General features: G+C 46.5%; 6 protein-coding genes across 6 annotated transcripts; 2 read left to right on the top strand and 4 right to left on the bottom strand.

The window, feature by feature from the left end:
• Window positions 1–411: 411 nt before the first annotated feature.
• F5B22DRAFT_632999 (uncharacterized protein) lies at window positions 412–3,894 on the bottom strand (the record flags this gene model as incomplete). The annotated part of the gene is made up of 6 exons (XM_047976774.1): window positions 412–696; window positions 796–905; window positions 942–1,133; window positions 1,170–2,786; window positions 2,838–3,755; window positions 3,789–3,894. 6 exons carry the CDS (start codon window positions 3,892–3,894, stop codon window positions 412–414), a joined length of 3,228 nt encoding a protein of 1,075 aa, XP_047835893.1.
• A 786-nt stretch (window positions 3,895–4,680) lies between these two features.
• Window positions 4,681–6,709, top strand: F5B22DRAFT_586325 (uncharacterized protein). The gene is made up of 3 exons (XM_047973544.1): window positions 4,681–5,216; window positions 5,282–6,584; window positions 6,648–6,709. The coding sequence occupies exons 1-2, from the start codon at window positions 5,043–5,045 to the stop codon at window positions 6,197–6,199; spliced, it is 1,092 nt and encodes a 363-aa protein (XP_047835892.1). The 5' UTR covers window positions 4,681–5,042; the 3' UTR covers window positions 6,200–6,584; window positions 6,648–6,709.
• On the bottom strand, window positions 6,587–9,440 carry F5B22DRAFT_586323 (uncharacterized protein). The gene is made up of 7 exons (XM_047973543.1): window positions 9,122–9,440; window positions 8,602–9,070; window positions 8,330–8,461; window positions 8,166–8,269; window positions 7,856–8,077; window positions 7,030–7,755; window positions 6,587–6,975 (listed from the first exon to the last, which is right to left on the bottom strand). Exons 2-6 carry the CDS (start codon window positions 8,846–8,848, stop codon window positions 7,069–7,071), a joined length of 1,392 nt encoding a protein of 463 aa, XP_047835891.1. The 5' UTR covers window positions 8,849–9,070; window positions 9,122–9,440; the 3' UTR covers window positions 6,587–6,975; window positions 7,030–7,068.
• Window positions 9,441–11,519, bottom strand: F5B22DRAFT_586321 (uncharacterized protein). The gene has a single exon (XM_047973542.1). The coding sequence runs from the start codon at window positions 11,090–11,092 to the stop codon at window positions 9,734–9,736; it is 1,359 nt and encodes a 452-aa protein (XP_047835890.1). The 5' UTR covers window positions 11,093–11,519; the 3' UTR covers window positions 9,441–9,733.
• A 2,236-nt stretch (window positions 11,520–13,755) lies between these two features.
• Window positions 13,756–16,661, top strand: F5B22DRAFT_163980 (methionine permease). Its single transcript, XM_047969261.1, has 6 exons — window positions 13,756–13,783; window positions 13,868–14,771; window positions 14,921–15,630; window positions 15,690–16,087; window positions 16,232–16,432; window positions 16,498–16,661. Exons 2-5 carry the CDS (start codon window positions 14,408–14,410, stop codon window positions 16,371–16,373), a joined length of 1,614 nt encoding a protein of 537 aa, XP_047835889.1. The 5' UTR covers window positions 13,756–13,783; window positions 13,868–14,407; the 3' UTR covers window positions 16,374–16,432; window positions 16,498–16,661.
• F5B22DRAFT_163773 (uncharacterized protein) lies at window positions 16,224–19,135 on the bottom strand. Its single transcript, XM_047969260.1, has 3 exons — window positions 18,108–19,135; window positions 17,742–18,054; window positions 16,224–17,680 (listed from the first exon to the last, which is right to left on the bottom strand). Exons 1-3 carry the CDS (start codon window positions 18,852–18,854, stop codon window positions 16,884–16,886), a joined length of 1,857 nt encoding a protein of 618 aa, XP_047835888.1. The 5' UTR covers window positions 18,855–19,135; the 3' UTR covers window positions 16,224–16,883.
• Between the last annotated feature and the right edge of the window lie 1,139 nt (window positions 19,136–20,274).

The following is a 20,274-nucleotide window of genomic DNA, read 5'->3' as shown; positions in this document are numbered from 1 at the left end:
ATACACCCTGTGGCTGAAGGAGAATGAATATTTATATATGTAATAAAATCACTCATTGACAAGTACATGTGAAGCCGTGCCATTGAAAGCCAATTGTTCTTGTCTCGTGTCCCTATGGTGATCTTGGCTAAGATCCAGTCTATCTCACAAATAGACAGGGTTTATCATGTCGTGTTAACCTGTGATTTTCGCGATAGCCATGCTGCTTCTAGCCAGAGCATAGCCAGAAGTCCCCAAGGATCGTCTGCGCCTACTTGCGTTAACTTCAAACATATCTTGAGCAGGGCCTGGTGAGCACGGGGTTGAACGAACGTAGTGATAGAGGTTGCTATCTGAGCAGGGCCTGGTGAGCACGGGGTTGACTAAGTGATCTAACCTAACCTGAAGTATGTAGATGATGTTTGAGGTACGTTAATTTTCTTGACCGTTCTCGAACGCCGATAATACCCGTACCATCTCTTCATGCTTATAGCGCATAGCGAGTGACATTGGGGTGTCGCCAGCATTGTCCATAGCCCTGAAATTAGCACCCCTATGCAATAACAGCTTCACGATCTCTAGACGTCTTTGTATAACAGCCCAGAATAGTGGTGTGAAGCCAAATCTATCTTTTGACTCAATATCAGCACCACGATCCAACAATAGCTGTATGGCGTTTGTATGTCCACACGAAATGGCGAATGACAGAGTGCCTGGCTCGATATTAGCACCCCGATCTAGCAATAACTGCAACATCTCTGTATGCCCAAGCAAGGCAGCCTGCCCAAGAGGTCTTATACCAGCCCCATTGCATACCTCAGTATTAGCACCCCGATCTAGCAATAACTTTAGAATCTCTGTATGTTTGTGCTCAGCAGCTAGGCTTAGAGGGCGAGAATCGTTATACTCTGACTCGATATCAGTGCCTTGATCAAGTAGTAGCAGTTGCATAATGGCTTGACATCCTCCCTTCATAGCCCAGTGCAATGGTGTTTGTCCCTTGCTGAGTTTGAAATTCTGCCCGTATCTAGATGATTTAAATTCCCTAAGTCCATTTTCAACGAGCGCCGTTTCCCCCAACTGTAAGAGAGCCACTATTGCCTCCTGATGTCCGTTCACTATGGCAGCGAACAGGGGAGATGCGTACCGCTCTCCTTGAAAAGAGATTCTCGAGTCATAGCGAAACATACTGTTTATGAGACTGGCAAAGTTGTTCTCGGCAAGAATGTATGGCAGACTTGCAGATGGAGTGTGACGACGAATTTCGAAGTTTTCGATCACGTTATTCAGGTAAATCCAGCTTTCAAGGTCAAAAGTCTTCAGAAACTTTTCTTGAGGTAAATCTATCGCAGCAGCGTTGGCATGGTAAAGTACGTTGTGGGTCGCATATTGGAGGAAAGGAAACTTTTCTGATAGCCGCTGTCGCAAAGCTTTTGCTTCATCGGAAGATGCTTTTGGGAGCCGTTGATCGTATTTAGATACATATGTTTTCATGCGATCAAACGAAACGTGAACAGATATATCTGTTTTCATGAAAGTGTAACAACATTCCTTCAGCTGATTATGACTCCGACTTTGGAAATCTCTCTCCAGGTCAGGCCACAAGTCACGAATGCCTCCGTCTTTCAGGAGAAAATCCCGTACAGACTCGTGGATGAATTGAACGGTTCCAGCTCTGGGCTTAGTGACTTCGGCGAGCCCTTTTGATGAACTTGAAACAAATCGTTTTATATCATCTGTTGTGATGTATTGAGGATCCCATTCACTTAAGTTTTGCGGCTCCGGATCCAGCCCGGCTACTACTGCAAAGTAAAATTCTTCGGGTTTTAATGGGCATTTCGCATAGAGTATCCATTGAATACAAAGCAAAAGATCCGCCATATTCTTGTTGTCTCGTCGCAAGATGTTCTTGAACAATGCACTCAGTTCAGCGGGTGTTTCTCGTAGTCGTTTCCGTACTGCAAAAATACGACCTCGTTCGAATTCTTCGTTCAGGATGTCGACAACTAAAACAACCCACATAAAAACGCCAGCAGACTTTTGAAGAAGCTCAGCCCTGATGGGCTCGACGTCTTTTCCTTTCCCAGCCTTAAGCTTGTTTCGAACATACTTTTCTAGATCTAGACTATGTCCATTCTGGTCTTCCAATGTCAACGAGCGTCCGTGCTGTATGCAGATTGTGGGGTAGTGACGACTCGAAAAACATATGTAAAGCTGCTTTCCAGATTCAAGGGCATACTGCCCAAGCTGCTCAAGATATTCAACCATATCCCGAACCTGAGACTCACTACATTCATCAAGAGCGTCAATGAAGCATGTTACTCGTTGTCTCCCAATCTTAGCGATAGCAGCAGAAAAGAGGCTTTGGAGGGAATCAATCCGCCATGGGACATTGCTATTATAGCTTGAACAATGGTAGCCAGCCTGATCGAGCACTTCTTGGAGGTCTGGCAGTTTTTCGAGAAGTTGAAGTAGTAATGATCGGTACATTCCTTCTGTCGATTTCTCTAAAGCATCTCCTCTTGCATTGAAGAAGAAAGAGAGAGTGATACCTGCGTTCTCTTGTGCACGCGTGTAAATATACTTCATTAAAGTTGACTTTCCAGCGCCAGGTTTTCCATGAATCCAAAGAAGCCCATGATGCTGAGGGTATTCAGTGGGAGCTAGCCATCCTATATAATCGGGATGACTGAGCAGCCATGCGCATGTCTTGCCATGAGCAGGCTTGATGTTGGAATGTCGAGCATCAATTTTTGAAAACGACAGTGAATCCATCAGAAGCCGTCGCCTGTCTTGAATCACTTCTCCTATCGATGTGTCAACGAAGCCTAAATTCATTGACTGTTAGAAACACGTACTACTCGAACTTGATTCAATTCCCGTCGTAGGTATAACTGATAGAAGCTCGTTCGTGTACGCTGCTGCTGTAGCTGATGCATATTTCTGCCACTCTTTGCTCTTATGAGAATCTGAGTAGTCGCAGACTCCACGGATAACTAAACACTGAAAGCTCTCCATTAGGCCGGCCGGCTCCATTTCAAAACAAATAGCCTTGTACTCTTGCGCCAATCGGTCCCTTGTCCTAGCATGCTTCATGACTTGGTTTCCAGAGGCAATGATTCCGTAATGGATTTGTGGGTGCTGATCATTTCGCATAGGCCGGTGCTTCAATCTTAATCTATCACAGTCATTACAATTTTCACTCGACTCGGCATGGTCATAGGCACTATCGAACAATAAATCCTGGAGTCGCTCGAGATCGGTGTATTCTCTCATAGTGGGGTAACGTCTTCGCATATCAGAAAGAATATCGGGAATCTGGGAGGGCTCTGATTCATGTCGTGCTCGTAATGCCGAAACGACAGTCATGAGGGTTGGCATGGGCCGACGAATAACACCGGTTGCTTGGAAAAGGCCTTGCTGAATAGTCTTGCCTATGTCGTACTGGATTACGCCTGTGCTGATCACTACGTCGCCAAGTCGTACGTCATGCTCAATATCTGGGACACCACCACCTATTCCGACTAGTAGGAACATTCGTATGAAGGGAAACGTCCGGCGCATATTGCTCGCCACGATGGCGGCATTATTTGTGCCGTACCCGGCCATTGGTAAACAGGCAATGACTACATTGTGGCTGTGAAGACTGCCCAAGATATATGCGTTGCTGTCGCTGGGGCTCTTCTCCAGATTACCGTGGATGACTTGCAGCATACACTTTGCCGCCGCCATCTCGATAGGAAGAGCACAGATCCAGCCAACAGTATAGTCATCCACTGTTCGCCTTGTTGGCCTTGAAGCCCCATTACGATGTTCGGAACCATGGTTTCTTCGCTTCGACTCAACCGGATCTTGTTCGAAAGGACGCTTTTGAGGCACACATGTGATATTTGCCTGCCATTCGTCGGAATCCATAATAAACCTAAACAAAGCTGAATGATACTATTTAGAAGCGTTACGAATAGCTGATCTTGTTTGTTTGACCGTTGCAGTTGGTTCAAGTTTTGAACTCATGGCTCGAAGTTCTGCTGGTCAGCTGTACGCGGCGGTTACAAATGTTCTCGGGAGCAGAAACGCTTCGTCTACGGTAGATAGTCAGTCAGCCTGACGAGGCAACAAAGCCACCCCCACGTTGTAGCGAAGAATGCGATAGGCAGGCTGGGGCCAATGACGGGATGGTCTACCGTGACCGGCGAGCAAGATACCATCCAGCATTGCGTCTCTTACAACACCTACTTCTTGAAATGTATTCAAGTGACGAGATCCATGGCACTGCAAAAGACAATCGTCGTCTTTCAGTGCCATATTGACGAAGGGGCGCTTGTACCGCAGTCCAAAGCGATTAGGCATTTGACAGCGTTAATGACTCTCTTCAATTCGACAGAGGCGACAATATTATATAGAAGACAATGTTGAAGTATCTGGGACCTGAGAATTACAAAAGCGTCGACCTGCTTCTCAATGATCTCATCATCATCCACAGAGTAGGTATTTTTCCTTCTCTCCGTTAATATCAATACCTTCAAGTACCAGATGTACTCTATGTACACATGTAGGTACCTCCTATGTAGGTACACTCCTCTAATTACCTGAGATTATAGAAACAACGCGCCGTTGAGAAAATCGCAGCCTTTCCCTAATTGAGGCAGAATTTACTGGGGAAATGGTCTTTTATTTGGTACTAAGGCTGAGAATAGTGGAAATAATTCCTTATTAGGAAGCGCCACCTCGATTTTCTCAACGGCGCGTTGTTTCTATAATCTCAGGTAATACGGTATGTACCCAGACAGGCCCCAGGGTACAACAGTGAAGTACCCATGTAGGGCCTAAGTACTTAACGCAACTAAGTGGACAACGCGTGGTGTCCGCCCGTGTCAACTCGACGCCGATCAGCCCCTCCAACCGTTTCATTCGAAGCTCATGATTCCGCGCTCACCATCCTGCAATACTACACTACTACGACAACAGCTACCTAAGTTTACATCAAGCTTCGATATATCCACATCCAAGGACGAAGCAGCTCCTGTTTCAACCAGATAAACACCATCGAGTGAGGATACCGTATGGCGCGACTTACTCAGGGACCCATCACGCCTCACAGAAGCGTGTCCAATCCCGACTCGCTAACGGACCTTACCCGTCTGCTCAGTCGCTTACAACAGAGTATTCTACACGCCGACGCCGAGCGAGAGCGGAGCCTGCGAACGAGCGAGCATGAGCGCAACAAGGCTGGTATAGTAAGTGATATACCTTGTTTGGTTCTTGGATAGACTGTCTCTCTAACCGTCCTGCACCACCACAGAACCTTGAGTACGCTCGCACTCTCCTCACCAAGTTAGAACAGGATGCGTTAGCTATCAAAGTGCACTCGAGGAGAGTGGAGATGCAGGCCGACCTGAACCAGAAACGAGACATATTCGAACAGCTTGTGGAGAGATTGCGCGAGCTCGACGACATAAGCATAGACAGCGACGAAGATGACAGTGACGAGGGCGAGGACTTGTTAGGAGATATCATTCCAACTCCGAGTCAGAGCTCTGACTCGAGATCAGCCGACCATATCCGCGACGAGTTAGGAGACGTGCAGCAACAAGAAAGTGAAGATTGTGAGGGCGAGTCGACTATTTTACCTGAACCAAAGCAAGCAGCGCCTCAACCAATGCCTACTAAGCAAGCCTCGCCATTAATAGTACCTGTGACAGCTGCCTCGCCAACACTGCCTCCCGAGCCGCATGCTACAACCACAATCACGTCACCCACACTTCGTCCTCGCGGAAGCGCAATCGCCGCACAAAAAGCCCCAGTAACAGACACAGCAACAACAACCAGTGCGCTACGCTCTCAGCTCCTCGGTGCTGCCGCAGCCTCGTCCACAACCACAGCTACAACAACTGCGACGGCCGAGGCAATATTAGACCACCATCGTGCGGAGCAAGACAAGCTGACTGAGTCCATGGTCTCAATGGCAAAAGCGTTAAAAGCGTCCACGCATGCCTTCTCGACGGCGCTGCGCGAGGACCAAGATGTGTTGGAGGGTGCAAGTAAAGGGCTTGATCGCAACGAGCGAAACCTCGATGGTGTCGCAGGACGCATGGGGAGCCTGCGCCGTCTCACCGAGGGTAAGGGCTGGTGGGGCCGCATGATCCTATATGCGTGGATCGCGGGGCTCGCCGTCTTCGCAGTGTTGCTGGTCTTTGTGTTTCCGAAGCTCAGATTTTGATTAGCAGATTTTGATCAGCAAATTGTCTCTAAGTAGGGCAGATCATTGGAAATGAGTGTCTGACGAGCATAGTACCAAGTGTTACTGATGGCAGGGTCAGAGACCCAAACAAACGTAAAGTGTCAGGTTAGCATGCATGTGTTACAACGGCGGGAAATGACTGATGACTTGACGAGATGTATGTACGTCGATATTGTATGGTCTCATACAGCGCAATGCGTCCTGGTTGATAGGATGTGAGGAGGGAATGCTTCTAGTGAAATCTACTTCCATGAGGATGATGCTGCCTACGGCTTGCGGCGATCTTGTTTCTCTTCATCGTGATTAGCTCAGGAACCATACCTGTACATGGATGCACATCAAACCTAGGAATCTATGAAGACATGTGAGTATTTAAATCTACGTTGTAAGGTTATCTACCGGCCCATCCGTCTAACCTGGGGTATAGCTAAACCCGATATGTTCCTCCTCCATTTTGGTATGAATATAAGTATAGAGCCCGTATATCGACTGGCAGTTCTCCGCAATGCCTCATCTTGAAATGGAACAGAGATGTCTGATCCCGTTTAATAATTCGAATTGCCCATAGCGCCTTCGAGCGTGTCCCTGCTCGCCCGAGAAATCATCGCAGATTGTAAAGCATGGACATAAAATCAGCGCAGATCTGAATCTGGACTTTTTCACTCCTCCAGTCTTGTAAATAGGGGCCTATAATTTTTTTTTTTTTTTCTCTCGTAGTCTTCATATGTTTTATCGCATGTCGTTACCTCGCGTCTCTACATCTCGTAAGATCGCACACTCGTCTCTAGTTCGGAGAATCAAGTACCCACTCGTGTGACCTACGCCAAAGTTCGTCTCTGGGGTATACATTAGGCTGAGGTGGGGGGACCGGTTGCTTCTGGATCCATCACTGAAGCCTCGGCATCGTGACCATCATAATCGTCATCATAGGTGTAGTAATCGTCTTCGACCTCGGGGTATGTGATTTTGTCACGTGCGGGAGTTGTGCAACGTATGGCTGTTTCAGTGTTGCTGGTCTCGAATTGATATCCGGGTCCTCCGTTGCTCGTTTCCGGGCCATATGACGGTATATGTTTGTCGTCGTCTAAGAGACTTTGCGATGTGTCGTATTGTTGTTGTGGAGAGTCCTGCTCTTGCTCGTATCTATCGCTAGGCTGCTCATTACTCGATTCTAACTGGAGTTCACGTTCGCTGGCAGTATCGTTATCTCCGGGCGGCTGTTCGTGGGTAACCTGAATAGTCCCGTATTCACCATCAGTGTTCGAATCGATGATATCGCTCTGCTTAGGCTTAGAAGAGACATCTCTAACCTCGACAGGCGAGCAAACGATTTCAGCACCCTCATGCCGAGATCTTTTCGCAGAACGCTCAACATTGTCAGATTCATTTGCGTTATTATTGGCGACATACGACTCTCTGGGATGCTTGCGAGAGGTCTCGCTGGCCTTTGATTTTAAATGGTTATTACTGTGCTGTTTTTTATTCTTAGCCGTATCTAGGAGGTGCTTAATGATACCTACTGGCTTACCGCCGCTCTGTAATTCAACGTTAGAAATCCTGTGACCTACGAGCAAAAAGCCTCGAAGAAACAGTGAACCAAAAACATCAAAGTGGTTGCGTGAAATGAGTACGTACAGGTGGTTGATACTGAAAGGACTCCGGGCTCGTGGTGCCCACCTTGTTGATACGATCATCCCACCCTATATTCGTTTTCTTTTTGAAGAACCCCTTGAATTTCCTGAAGGCTGTATTGAAATCGACTGGAGATTCTGGGAAGCGACCTCTACTTGTCTCTCTGCGCTTTGTATATAAGGTAGTGCATATATAGTTGTACGGTTTGGCATTACTTTCCCAAAGCTAAGTAGGTAAAAGTAATGATTAGTTGGCTAGTCAGTTGCTGAGATGTAGAGAGAGCGTAAGATTAATTGAAAATTTGTTAACTTACAGTCATTAAATGCTTTTCGCGGATGTCGCCACTTTCTTCATCGGCACGCGTGAGTTGAACCTGATATTTGAAAAAGGTTTCATCGTGGTAGGCATGCCAGAATCCTTTACAACAGTCGTCAGTATATACATATATATTTTCTAAAGTCGCATTCCATGGCTTACGTTCGTCGACAAAGTACTCCGCGTTGCTCGAACACTTTTGATTTTTTTCAAGCCTGCGCTTCTTAGCATTCTCCTTCTGTTCTTTCGCATCCAGCTGGTACTCTAGCGTCTTCAAGCACGACTTCTTGTTGACTGCGAGGGCCAAGGTTAGGAAACTACCATTCTCAACTAACGCCTCAAAGGCCCAGTGGTTCTGAAATGCAGTTATAGCTGCAGTATGACCTGTATTGCATCGAGATATGAATGGGGATAGTGATACGGAGATTACTCACTGGAGTCTTCGAGCCAATCGCGATAGACTATCTTCGTTGCCTTGTTCATGAGTGCCGCTCGAACGGGGGCGATTTTTTTCTTGTAGTTCGCCTCGGTGCACAGGAGGTGGGTGACATTCTCGTCGATGGTGTCTGTAAACTTGCCTCCTTGGTACTTGACCCACTGCTTCACCTTCTCTTCTCGCCAGTCGTTGTCATCAAGATCGCCTGCAATCGACACCACACAATTTTTAAGTATCGAAGGCATTTTCAAGCGAATTGCTCGCTGGGCGAAGTTTGAGAAGGTGCGCGAGCTATGCAGAAGGCTGATCTGTATTGAGAAGTTTTATGGTATGGCAACTCTATACTAGAAGCGAGGAAGTAGGAATCAGCTGTGCTAATCACGACAAAAGCAGCAGCAGGAGCTTATAGATAGTCATCTCAGTGCGTATTCGGACGATCTTAAGAAATGCTATATTGGCCTGATAGTCTGAGAGGGTTAGTGAGGCTTGCCACGCGTGACTTGAGATTTGTAAGTTACCTTTCTTGGATGATAGTAATGTCAGGCTCCTGTCTTGCAAGTGGTGATCGGCCTAACTCTTCAAAAATGGTTCAATGAGAAATGCCTGGGTCAAGGGCACCTATCCTAAGGCTAAGTGGTGGAACAGTGATGTGAGAGATTTGTATTATTCCAGGCATGGACTTGATTGAAGGGGTGTGACTGCCCTGTGGGACTAGCACTAAGCTAATATGTTAACCAATTGCCAGAGTAATAGCAATTCTTGGGTAAGACGGGGACCAGGATGGGACAGAAGTAATATCTGTGAAGGAAAGTAGTTGCACCTAAATTATGTTGCTGGATATGCCGTGATGAGTGTGAGGGTGCTTTGTCATTGCCTTCCTGCTTGATGCTTGAGGTGTACACCAGTAGGAAGGGATAGAAGGCAAGGACTATATTTATTATTGAAAGGCACTACCTAGGCTGTTAATGCTTAGATTGGATAGGAGGAAACAAATTAAATGGATTCATAATGGGTATCAACTAACTGTCATGCTAGGTGTATTCAGACCTTCGTGCCTGCTTTCAAAAACAAGTTCGCTGGAAACGTAACAGTCTACAGAAGGCTATCTTCTATACATCCCCCATAATCTCCTAGAAAAAGGTGCTCTTCTTCTTGTGAATCTTGCCGTCTCCACTCCCACCCCTCCGCCGTCCAGGTTTGGGTTGAGGTTGGGGCGGTCCATAGAATGCGGGCTGAGGCGGCATTCCGGGACCCATAGCAGGACCGGAGAACCAACTACTATGCCCAGTAGGTCTTGGACCGGCGCTTAAGGGCCTCGGCGGCGGCGCCGGAGTCTGTAAATGTAATGCGGGACGACTCGGTCCTGTACTGCCGCTTGGACCGGGGCGTGGAGGTAGATTAGGTCTCGGCCCAAAATCTTGCCCTTCCATGCCAAATTCCTTTCTCAGTCTTTCGGTCTCCTTTTCTACTTCGGCATCCCGCTTCCGTCGCTCCCTCTCCTCGTCTTCTAACATTTTCTTGATCCTCTTTTGCTCGGCTTTATCCCTCTTTTCCCTTTCACGATCATCCAGTGAGTTCGTGGGTGGTTGAGTAGGCTGTTGTGCTGCTGGCGAGTTTACAGCTGCGGGCACAGAAACCCCGATGCCAGAGGTCATGGTGTAAGCATCCGGTTTAGGGGAACCCGGGCTGTTGCCTAGGGGCTTGGAGTTCTTGCGCTTATTCGCTGGCACGCCACCTACATTGAACGAGTCTCGACTAGGTGTCAAATAAATCTCACGAATAACTTCTGCGCCTAGAAGTAGAACAATCTCAAGACCTTTGCGGTCTTCGACTTCCACCCTCTGTAGGTTGGGCTCGTAGATGGTGACGGCCTTCTCTCGCCCGTGTTGGTATAACGCGACCGTTATGTCAGGTTCCTTGCTTTTCTTACCACCAACAGAGCGCCCCGTCATGTAGCAGGTCATGTCTTTGCTGAATTTGCTCTCGCGCTTCCATTTAAACATAATCTTGGGTGTGAGGCTATTGGTGACAGGGTTGTTTTGTTGCCGATCGATCTGCGATGCCGACGGTGTACGAAACGTCTGTTGTGGGATCTCGAACTCAAAGGACTCTTTGCCCATCCACGTGCTCTTCTCTCCTCTGATGACAACCTGCTGGTCTGGATTATATAGCTGAACTGTGAAACTTTCAGGTATTATGGGAACAGGTGTTGTAGGAGCACCGTTGCGCGCACGGATTTCGGCGGCAGAGAGGCTAGGTTGTTGGAATTCGGGCTCGATAAGGACCTCAGCAAAGATGACACCGTGAGCGCTGGCGTCACCCAGTGCTATGGCATATTTATTCCTGGCCTGAGGAAGCGTGGGATCGAGTCTTTGTAAGGTGTATTCGGCAACGGGTTCGGAGCCATTCTGAGTAAAATACAGATTTGTAGAGAGAGGATTATCTGAGGGCTGTCTGAAGTAGAACGTTGGTAGGTTTTCGTCGAGCATTGTGGAATACAATGGCAGGATATCTGGAACCAGCGCACAGTTCGTCGTTGGCAGATCGCGACGGGCCCCGATGCAGAACAAATGGAACAAAGAGTGAAGCGTTTAGGACCCAGCTGGGTTAAAGAGGGAGAGGTGATAGCACCGCGGAAAATGAGCGAGGCGATCGCAATGGCGTATATTAGGTATACAGAATTGAGCGTCCAAGTACTAACTTACGCAGCACTGTCGAGGCGGGATGACGAAGATGCCCCTCCACGTGGATCATGAGCCTGAAAATAGCAGCAAAGACATGGCGGCGGTACTAGTACATGCACTAAAATGCAGATCCCGAACCCAGGAACAGACCAAGCCGCCCCCAAAACTACAATGTATTTAGCTCGTTTAGTTGAACCGCCTACCTACTGTACCTGAGTTGAGCAGGTATAGGGTGGGCCACTACCACAAAGTGCGAAAATAAAAAAATCAGGTCAAGTGCGGGGTAAAACCTATTTTCCAACTTTACCTAAGGGGACCAAATATAATAAAGGGTATAAAGTAAAGTTTTAAAAATATAAATAATTACTTAAATGCCTATTTTAAAGGTTATATAAATAATTTATAGTTTATATTAAGCTTTATAACTATTTAAGTTATAGCTTTTAGCTATATAGGTTTATATTATAATTAATATTATAGGTCTATATTGTAAGTTAATATTATAGGTCTATATTACAGTTAATATTAAAGGTCAATATTGTAATCAGTACTATAGGTCTGTATTAAAGGTTTATATTATAAGTTAATATTAAAGGTTAGTATTAAAGGTTTATATTAAAGGTCTATACTATAGGTCTATATTGCAGTCAGTATTATAGGTTAATATTAAAGGTCTATATTAAAGGTTTATATTAAAGGTCTATATTAAAGGTCTGTATTAAAGATCTATATTAAAGGTCTATACTATAGGTTTATATTATAAGTTAATATTAAAGGTTTATATTAAAGGTTTATATTAAAGGTTTATATTAAAGGTTTATATTAAAGGTCTATATTATAGTTAATACTATAGGTTAATATTAAAGGTTTATATTATAAGTTAATATTAAAGGTTAATATTATAAGTTTTTATTATAATTTATATTATAATTAACTTATATAAATTATATATAAAAAGGTTAACTATATATAAGCGTATATATAATAAGTTATTAATTAAGCTATAACTTAACCATTAAATAGGACCTTTAATATAGACCTTTAATACTAACCTTTAATACTGACTACAATATAGACCTATAGTACAGACCTTTAATACAGACCTTCAATACTGACCTTTAATACTGACTTATAATACAGACCTTTAATATAGACCTTCAATACAGACCTTTAATACAGACCTACAGTACTGACTGCAATACAGACCTACAGTACTGACTGCAATACTGACCTTCAATACAGACCTTCAATACAGACCTTTAATACAGACCTTCAATACAGACCTTCAATACAGACCTATAATACAGACTGCAATATTGACCTTTAATACTGACTTATAATACAGACCTACAGTACTAACTACAATACAGACCTTTAATATTAACCTATAGTACTGACCTATAATATAAACCTATAGTACTAACTATAATACTGACTTATAATATAAACCTATATAGCTAAAAGCTATAACTTAAATAATTATAATGCTTAATATAAGCTATAGATTATTTATATAACTTTTAAAATACGTATTTAAATAATTATTTATATTTTTAAAACTTTTAGATCCCTTAGGTAAAGTTGGAAAATAAGTTTTACCCCGCACTTAACCTGATTTTTTATTTTCGCACTTTGTGGTAGTGGCCCACCGTACAGGTAACCTCGTAACAAAATACTAGACTACTGTAAAGATCTTTAGATGGATTCTGCTTAACACAAGACAGCGGGGATGGGATTGGGCTGAACTCGGGCTGAGACGTACCTACATTCCACTTTGGTAATACCTCGGTATCACGAGGCACTACATAGTACAATATGTAGCCAAGAGGATAAGGGGATAGATACTTAAGTAAGTACCCATGACCTGCGGTTTCCCAAGCTGGCGTACGCAGCAATTGCGCCTTGGCAGTTATTTAGCTGCCTAATTGCAAGCTTGAACTGCGCCCACTCGAGGCTGTGTTCGCTCTTCAATAGGACAACCAAATAACTGTTAAACTAGGTAAATACTAGAAGAAGACATTATACCGACGGTGGTTCTGAGTAACATTGCCAGCGCGGAACAGAATACTGATACCTTTTCTCATTCTCGGAATATGCTTAAGCTGAGGAGGTGGCATGGTCTATCTTCAATTATAAGGCACTGACCCTGGGGCCTGAACGATCAAGACTTATTTGTTGCCATATTGCACACTCCGACACATCGATTTGGGCCTGACATTCTCGACGTGCTTCAGTACCCTGCGATCTCTTCATCTAATTGTCGGAGAGTAACTGGGTCTACTGTATTATGGGCAAAGCTTTGTAATAGCCTCACTCTGGTATGCTATCGCGACCACGCTGACTGAGGCTCAGCTACCCTTGCGTACTCAGTATATCGTCAATACTTCTGCTAGTATATGAAGAGCCGCGGATTCTATCCATGAGTCTTCAGTTTATGTCTCATGTTTGAATTTCCATAATATTGCAATGAGTCCAGACATATCCGGGCAAAGAGCCGTATGTTTCGCTATATATGAGCAGTTCAGCTTAGGAAACCTTTCTACTTGACACGAGACATAGACGTTTGACTGGTCGTTGTAGTCTACTACGAAAAGATTACATTGGTATTTCTAACATCTATCAGTGTATGCACTACATATCTTGCTTGGTAGGTAATCAGGAATCGTGGCTGCGGTTGGGGGTTGGGCGTCCTAGCGCTTCTTCAAGGGTAATCTCTCGCTGTGCTCCTTCGCTGATGCAAGCATTGTGACATATGGCGTGCGACCACCCAAAACATCAAACATCAACAATCAGTCACTGTTCCCCAACGGATAACTTTGGTTCGCTTTTGTCAGCAGATCCTCTCACCTCACATGGCGCAATCCATTATCACCAGCTTTCTAAGCCGGGAAGCTGAAGCATGGCTTCGAACATCACCTGTTCTTCACATTCTCGTCTTGACATGACACCTCCTGATATGAGAGAGCATCGACACATATAGTTGTGATCTGTTGTCTGTATGATAATATATTGGTGAAGACGGTCTCGAATAGAGTCGCGATATCACGGCGGATCTGTACACGGATATTCCGGACTTGAACTCACAACTTCCCCCCCTCCCCCCGAAACGAAGTCATAGATATGGCCCATGACCCACAAGATGAGCAGCGGCCTCTGCTTGCCGTATCATCTCCAGATGAGAATGGACAGGCCCCACGGCCAGAGCACGGCCGCTTGGAAGACGATGTGATCCCTGAGGAATCAACACTTGGTCGAACGCTTGACTGGAAAAGTGCTTACGTGATTGCTATTAGCCGTGTCATCGGGAGCGGAATCTTCGCCGTGCCGGGCGTCGTCTTGAAGTCGGTAGGAAGCGTAGGCTTGTCACTGTCTATCTGGGTTGTCGGCGCTATTATCGTCGCCGCAGGCTTGGCTGTCAGTCTCGAGTACGGCTGCATGCTGCCGCGCTCGGGGGGCGAGAAAGTCTATCTCGAATTTACTTACAGTATGCATATCCCAAGGACTTTTCTCCCTTTCCCCTTTTAGCGGAAGTCATTGATACTTATATGGTCCCTCAAACTCCCCCCTGAAAACGTGACGTGGATCCTTTTGCTCTATAAACAGTGATATTCTGACTGCTGAACTTTTGTGTAGCGCGACCGCGCTTTCTTGCCTCAACTCTCGTCGCCACCCAGGCCGTTCTACTAGGTTTTACGGCAAGTAACTGCGTCATATTCAGCCAGTACGTCTTCTTCGCGTTCGACAAGGAGCCTGCCGACCTATGGCGCAAGGGGCTTGCTATCGGCCTACTTACAGCTATCACCGTAATACACGGAGTCTGGTACCGGGCAGGCATACGGATTCAGAATTTCCTGGGCTGGATCAAAGTCGGACTGGTGATCTTCATGGTTCTCTCAGCCTTATACGTCGTGGTTTTCCAGCCGGCACATAGCAGTAGTAGCCCCGACGAAGCACCTATGACACCGTTCAGATATGAGGGCTGGGAAGGTCTGTGGGAGGACAGTGACTGGAGCTTCGGGACCATTGCTACCTCGCTCTTCAAGGTTTTTTACTCGTATGCCGGGCTCACAAACCTTAACAATGTCTTGAACGAGGTCAAAGACCCAGTCAGGACGTTGAGATCGGTCTCGCTGTCCGCCCTCGTCACAGCTTGCTTCCTCTACCTGCTGGCCAACGTTGCGTATTTTGCAGTGGTACCCGTAGAGGAGATCAAGCAGAGCGGGCAGCTTATCGCCGCGCTTTTCTTCGAGCGCGTGTTCGGCCAGAATCTAGGCAGACGGTTCCTTCCCCTTGCCGTAGCCATCTCTGCAGCTGGTAATGTCATGGTAGTTACTTTTGCACTCGTGAGTCCGGCCGGATGTTTTCTCTTTACAGTGGACTCACTGACCTTGAAATATGCAAGGCCCGACTCAATCAGGAGGTAGCGCGAGCAGGCTTCCTTCCATTCTCGAGGTATCTCTCGTCTTCAAAACCATTTGGAGCCCCCTTGGGTGGTCTCATCGTCCATTATATCCCCTCCGTTCTCGTCATCGCCCTGCCACCTACGAGCGAGGTGTACTCCTTCATTTTAGAAGTAGAAGGGTACCCGGGTCAGATCTATGGCCTCGCTATTACCATTGGTCTCATCTGGCTGCGGTACAAGCGGCCTGATCTCAAACGGCCTTTTAAAGCTTGGATGCCGGCAGTTTACTTTAGAGCTCTGTTTTGCGTCGCGCTGTTAGCAGCACCGTTCTTCCCGCCTTCCAAACCGAATCCTGGCCAGCTATGGTATGCAACATACGCTGTTGTCGGAGTGGGGATGTAAGTCCACTGATACACACACACTCTCTCCCCCTTCCTCCCTCTTCCTTTCCGAAATCTAGAAATCTGTGAAATAGTACAGCCGTATGGGAAAGGAGAAGGGGAAAAGGAGTATTGAGACTTGCTGACACTTTGCTCTTGTAGCATTTTGTTCGGAATTATATATTGGCTAACGTGGACGATTATCTTACCACGTCTCGGAGGCTATAGACTAGAGGAGAAAGAAGATATTTTGGACGATGGTACTACCATCACCGTGCTTACACGAGTACCAAAGGTCAGATAAGAATTATATATACTGCAAGGCTGATCAGCTAAGGAACTAGGGCGTTGCTGAATGTGAAGGTAAAAACCTACACATTACGTTTCACCATTATAATTGGTCGTAGCGCCTGAGTTTGACCTTCTAGTTACAACGCCGATGAGACGATTAGAGGCTATATGGGTATGGTCAAAACTCCATATCGCCATGACATACGCTCAGTTAGTTACGGTCGGTTCCGTACTCGATCCATCTTCTACGCCTGCGATTTGTTCGGAAGAATGATATAAAAGTTTCTAGTAGGAGGAGGACCGTGTCATTACTGAGTTGTATTCTAGAGTATATATAGAGAATAGATAGCTATGAGCTAAATAAACTCTTTCTTTAAATTATTTGACAATTTGTCTTCAAACGAAAATGATATGTTTGGCGCTATGTATCTTGTTTTCAACTCCGAACACAACCTCGCATTCAAGGCGTATCTTCCTATTGAACGAAAGATAATGATAAGGACTACCCCGGATGAGATAGATATCAGCCGGCGGCTTTCTTCATTCGCCTTTTTTGCTGATCTACCCAGCTATTTACCGAGCGAAACCTGGATCGGCGGTCGCTTGCTGTGGTGTACATAGTGTCTCTGTGCTGCTGTTCGGTCCCGGTCCGGCTCATCCAAGAGAACGGGCGAATATTGCCTGAATCTTCATCTGTGCTCGCTGCCTCTCGAGCCGCTGCTGGTGTTTTTGCTAACGCGGCGTTCGGCTGCGGTATTATTATGTCACCATCTCCGAAGCCCGATGACAACGACGATAACTCGCTCGCGCGGTATACTTGTCGCTGTGTCGGATCGTATGCGTCGGATGGCTGGCGGGCGAATTCAGATTGGTTATAGTACGGGCCAGGCATCCTTGATCGTAAGGTCGAATCGACATCATTGATGTCGACCATCTGATTCCTGGGCTGTGGGTATGAATTCATGTAGTTGTTAGGCGGCAGCGGCTGGCCTTCCACGGTCTGCTTTAATGTCATGCCATTCCGAAGCGTCGCTGCTGAGGGATATGCCACGCTTTCCGATTGCAGTGGGTATAACTTCCTTTGGTCATAATAACCATATCCTTCTATTGGATTATTGTTACCTGCGTCGTACGCGGGTAAAGCCTCATTGGACTCGTTGAAACTATTGAAAGATTGAGTTTTTGTCGTTTCCAGCTTTCTACGCCAAGGAAATAACCTGGACGTCCAGGTAGTGGTGCGATTCTTGCGACCAGGTTGCTTAGACTTCTTGATGGTCCGATAGACCACCCAGAAGATGAAGCAGAGCACGATAAAAATGCCTTCAATAGTTGTCAGCCTATTAGACTAGTAGTCCCGTGGAATCATCCAGTAACTACTTACCAATTGACCCAGCAGCAATTAGTATTCGTTCTGACGTCGCACTGAGCCTCCCTTCATTTCCCCTACCGTTCCCTCTCCCGTCCTCTTTTCCATCCCCTCTGCCGTTCCAATGACCGTTACCATCCTCGCCATGGTTGTCGCCGAATCTACCCCGTGCATTAGTCGGATATGATGTCGATGCTGAGGAGTCCGCAAGTGCACCCGATGTCGAGGCAGGAAGGCTATTATCAGCGTTGTCTGTCGTTGTTGTGACTAAAATTGCCGTAGCTGACGTCGTGACAGAAGAAGGATCCAAAGCAGGCAAGGCAGGCAGCTGTTACCTATCAATATCTAGTGTCTTAATTGCAACATGCTTGGGTGACTAACCGGTGTAAGAGTAGGTATGGTATTTGTTTGTGACGTAGCTGATGCCGTTGGTTCAGGGATAGATAGAAGCGTGGTGGATAATGTAGAGGCAGATTGTGTAGATGTAGTAGATGCAGAAGATACCATAGATGTGATAGATATCACAGTCGGTGTTGTTGTACTCGCTTCGACAGTGGAGTCTGTGCTCGTCGTGGGTGGCGGAGGAAGTGAAGTAGAGGATTGATCGTCTGAGCTAGAGTCTGAATCGTCGTCGCTATCATCGTCACTATCATCATCACTTCTATTATCACTACCGCCACCCCTATTGTTACCGCCCCTGTTACCTCTGTCATTGCCATCCCTATCGTCATCAGAACCCCTCTCGTGGTCGCTATCCCCATCTTCGTCGTCTTGTTCACGGAAATCAGAACGATTCCGGCCGCCGCCTCGGTTGCTCCTGTCACGCCCATCTCCCTCATCCTCAGTATCATCGTCGCTATTGCGATTTCTCCCCCGGCCATCGCCACTGTTTCTGCCTCTGCCGTTGTCATTGTCGTCATCACCGTCATCTTGTCTTCTTTCTATAGTGAAGCGGATATCTGACTTTTCGGCGTCCGGCGATGTATTATCATCACTCTCATTGGTGTCTTCATTGTCGTTGTGAAGTTGTTCGCCGACAAGTAAAACGGGCCGAGCAATCATGCTCGCCACTCTTCTGTGTTGACCACTATTCCGAGAATATCGCTTTTCGCTGCATAATGGAGGCATATTTTCTCGTTTAACCTTCGTTGGATAGGCTGCGTGCTACGATGCCTCGCACGTAAACGTCAAAGAATTAGTCGATAACATAACCTCCACCACAGATTAATAATATATTGTATAAAAATGATCAGGTTGAGCCCAGGAATGTCCTCAGAAAAAGTAGCGCTGCTATGTATGAATGCAAACCAAGAACCCAGTCTTGAGATTAGTAGAGAATCGAACGGGACCAGCCCCAAGTAAAAAAGAAGCGTAAAAGAATGGCGATCGAAAATTTGGAGAGAGTCAAAAGTTGAGAAAGGTAGATTCGGCAAGGGAACCGAATCTCGTTAATACCCTGACAAGTCAAGCTCAATCCACAGACGGCGGCCTAGCTCCATAATGGAATAATTAATGGATGGTTCGGTCCCTTGACACGGCCATGGGGGTTACATCTGTCGACGGCCTGCCGTAGAATCTTGGTATCACGCAGCCCCTGTCGGTTACCTGCTATATAGTACCAGGTGGCAGGCGGTGACGAGAGCTGAGACAATTTTCTACCCTACTAGGAATACAACCATGAGGCTTTACGATGGACACTACAGTCCGTACATGGGCTACACCAAGGTCTGACCAAGGCAAAGGCAGACAGCCAAGGCGCCAGGGGTGTATGGTCAAGCTTGTGCGGGGAGACTGGGTGACGGGTGACGCAGCAACTGACGCAGGCGGGAGCGTGTCTACGCTGGTCTTTGCGAGGTGCTGGCGATAGATTGTCGGCGGACGGTTGAGGGGAGCCAACCAGAGCCGCTGGGAGTATATGAGACAGCGGTCTCTGGTGCGTCGAAGGGTGGAATTGCATAGACTTGAGGCTCTACTTGTGGCAGACTCGGCCAGGACTCCGGGGTAGCTTGTCTCAGCAGGGGTAGGGATCAGCTTGGAACGGACCAGGGTTTCATTCAGTGTGTAGGGACCTGTGCGAGGGCCATCCACTTGTAACAGACCTGACAACAGCTACTCAGAGGTAAGTACACGATTACACGATGGCCTACAATGAAGTAGCACACATCAGACCACACCGATTGAATGTGTATCGCGACACAGTGGTTGCTGTGGCGTTGTGTTGAAGTGTACTTTTTAGGCAGTCGTCCACTTCTGACAGCCTTTAGGTGGTACATTGTAGGTAGGTATCTACTACCAGGTATGTACAAGATAATGGCGTCTGTTGTGGCGCCAGAACGAGTACCGAGCCAGCCAGGTATGTACATACCTTGAAGGTTGGTGTGTGGGATGTAGATAACCGAAGTACATACATGTAGGTATACTACCATCTGCCTTTGTTTGCAGTGAGTATCAGATACCTTCAACAACGTTCCTGCCCAGGTGGTACCCGTTGGTAGGCTGGATCATCAGCCACAACGTGGAAACCGAGCCCTGGCGGCAAATGCGAAGG

The sequence above is a fragment of the Xylaria bambusicola genome (genome assembly GCF_022495145.1).
Source record: "Xylaria bambusicola strain CBS 139988 unplaced genomic scaffold F5B22scaffold_2, whole genome shotgun sequence".
NCBI lineage: Eukaryota > Fungi > Ascomycota > Sordariomycetes > Xylariales > Xylariaceae > Xylaria > Xylaria bambusicola.
This window is presented reverse-complemented; position numbering and strand designations above follow the sequence as displayed.

What these genes read in the sequence shown, in the direction of transcription:
- F5B22DRAFT_586325 (XM_047973544.1), top strand. Translation starts at nt 5,043, where the DNA reads ATGGCGCGACTTACTCAGGGACCCATCACGCCTCACAGAAGCGTGTCC. An exon ending in AGCGCAACAAGGCTGGTATA is followed by an intron (nt 5,217 to 5,281) that starts GTAAGTGATATA and finishes GCACCACCACAG; the next exon opens with AACCTTGAGTACGCTCGCAC.
- F5B22DRAFT_586323 (XM_047973543.1), bottom strand. Translation starts at nt 8,848, where the DNA reads ATGCCTTCGATACTTAAAAATTGTGTGGTGTCGATTGCAGGCGATCTT. An exon ending in CGATTGGCTCGAAGACTCCA is followed by an intron (nt 8,462 to 8,601) that starts GTGAGTAATCTC and finishes TGGCCCTCGCAG; the next exon opens with TCAACAAGAAGTCGTGCTTG. An exon ending in CCTTTCAGTATCAACCACCT is followed by an intron (nt 7,756 to 7,855) that starts GTACGTACTCAT and finishes GTTGAATTACAG; the next exon opens with AGCGGCGGTAAGCCAGTAGG.
- F5B22DRAFT_586321 (XM_047973542.1), bottom strand. Translation starts at nt 11,092, where the DNA reads ATGCTCGACGAAAACCTACCAACGTTCTACTTCAGACAGCCCTCAGAT.
- F5B22DRAFT_163980 (XM_047969261.1), top strand. Translation starts at nt 14,408, where the DNA reads ATGGCCCATGACCCACAAGATGAGCAGCGGCCTCTGCTTGCCGTATCA. An exon ending in CTATCTCGAATTTACTTACA is followed by an intron (nt 14,772 to 14,920) that starts GTATGCATATCC and finishes ACTTTTGTGTAG; the next exon opens with CGCGACCGCGCTTTCTTGCC. An exon ending in GCTGTTGTCGGAGTGGGGAT is followed by an intron (nt 16,088 to 16,231) that starts GTAAGTCCACTG and finishes TTGCTCTTGTAG; the next exon opens with CATTTTGTTCGGAATTATAT.
- F5B22DRAFT_163773 (XM_047969260.1), bottom strand. Translation starts at nt 18,854, where the DNA reads ATGCCTCCATTATGCAGCGAAAAGCGATATTCTCGGAATAGTGGTCAA. An exon ending in CCATACCTACTCTTACACCG is followed by an intron (nt 18,055 to 18,107) that starts GTTAGTCACCCA and finishes GATAGGTAACAG; the next exon opens with CTGCCTGCCTTGCCTGCTTT. An exon ending in AATTGCTGCTGGGTCAATTG is followed by an intron (nt 17,681 to 17,741) that starts GTAAGTAGTTAC and finishes CAACTATTGAAG; the next exon opens with GCATTTTTATCGTGCTCTGC.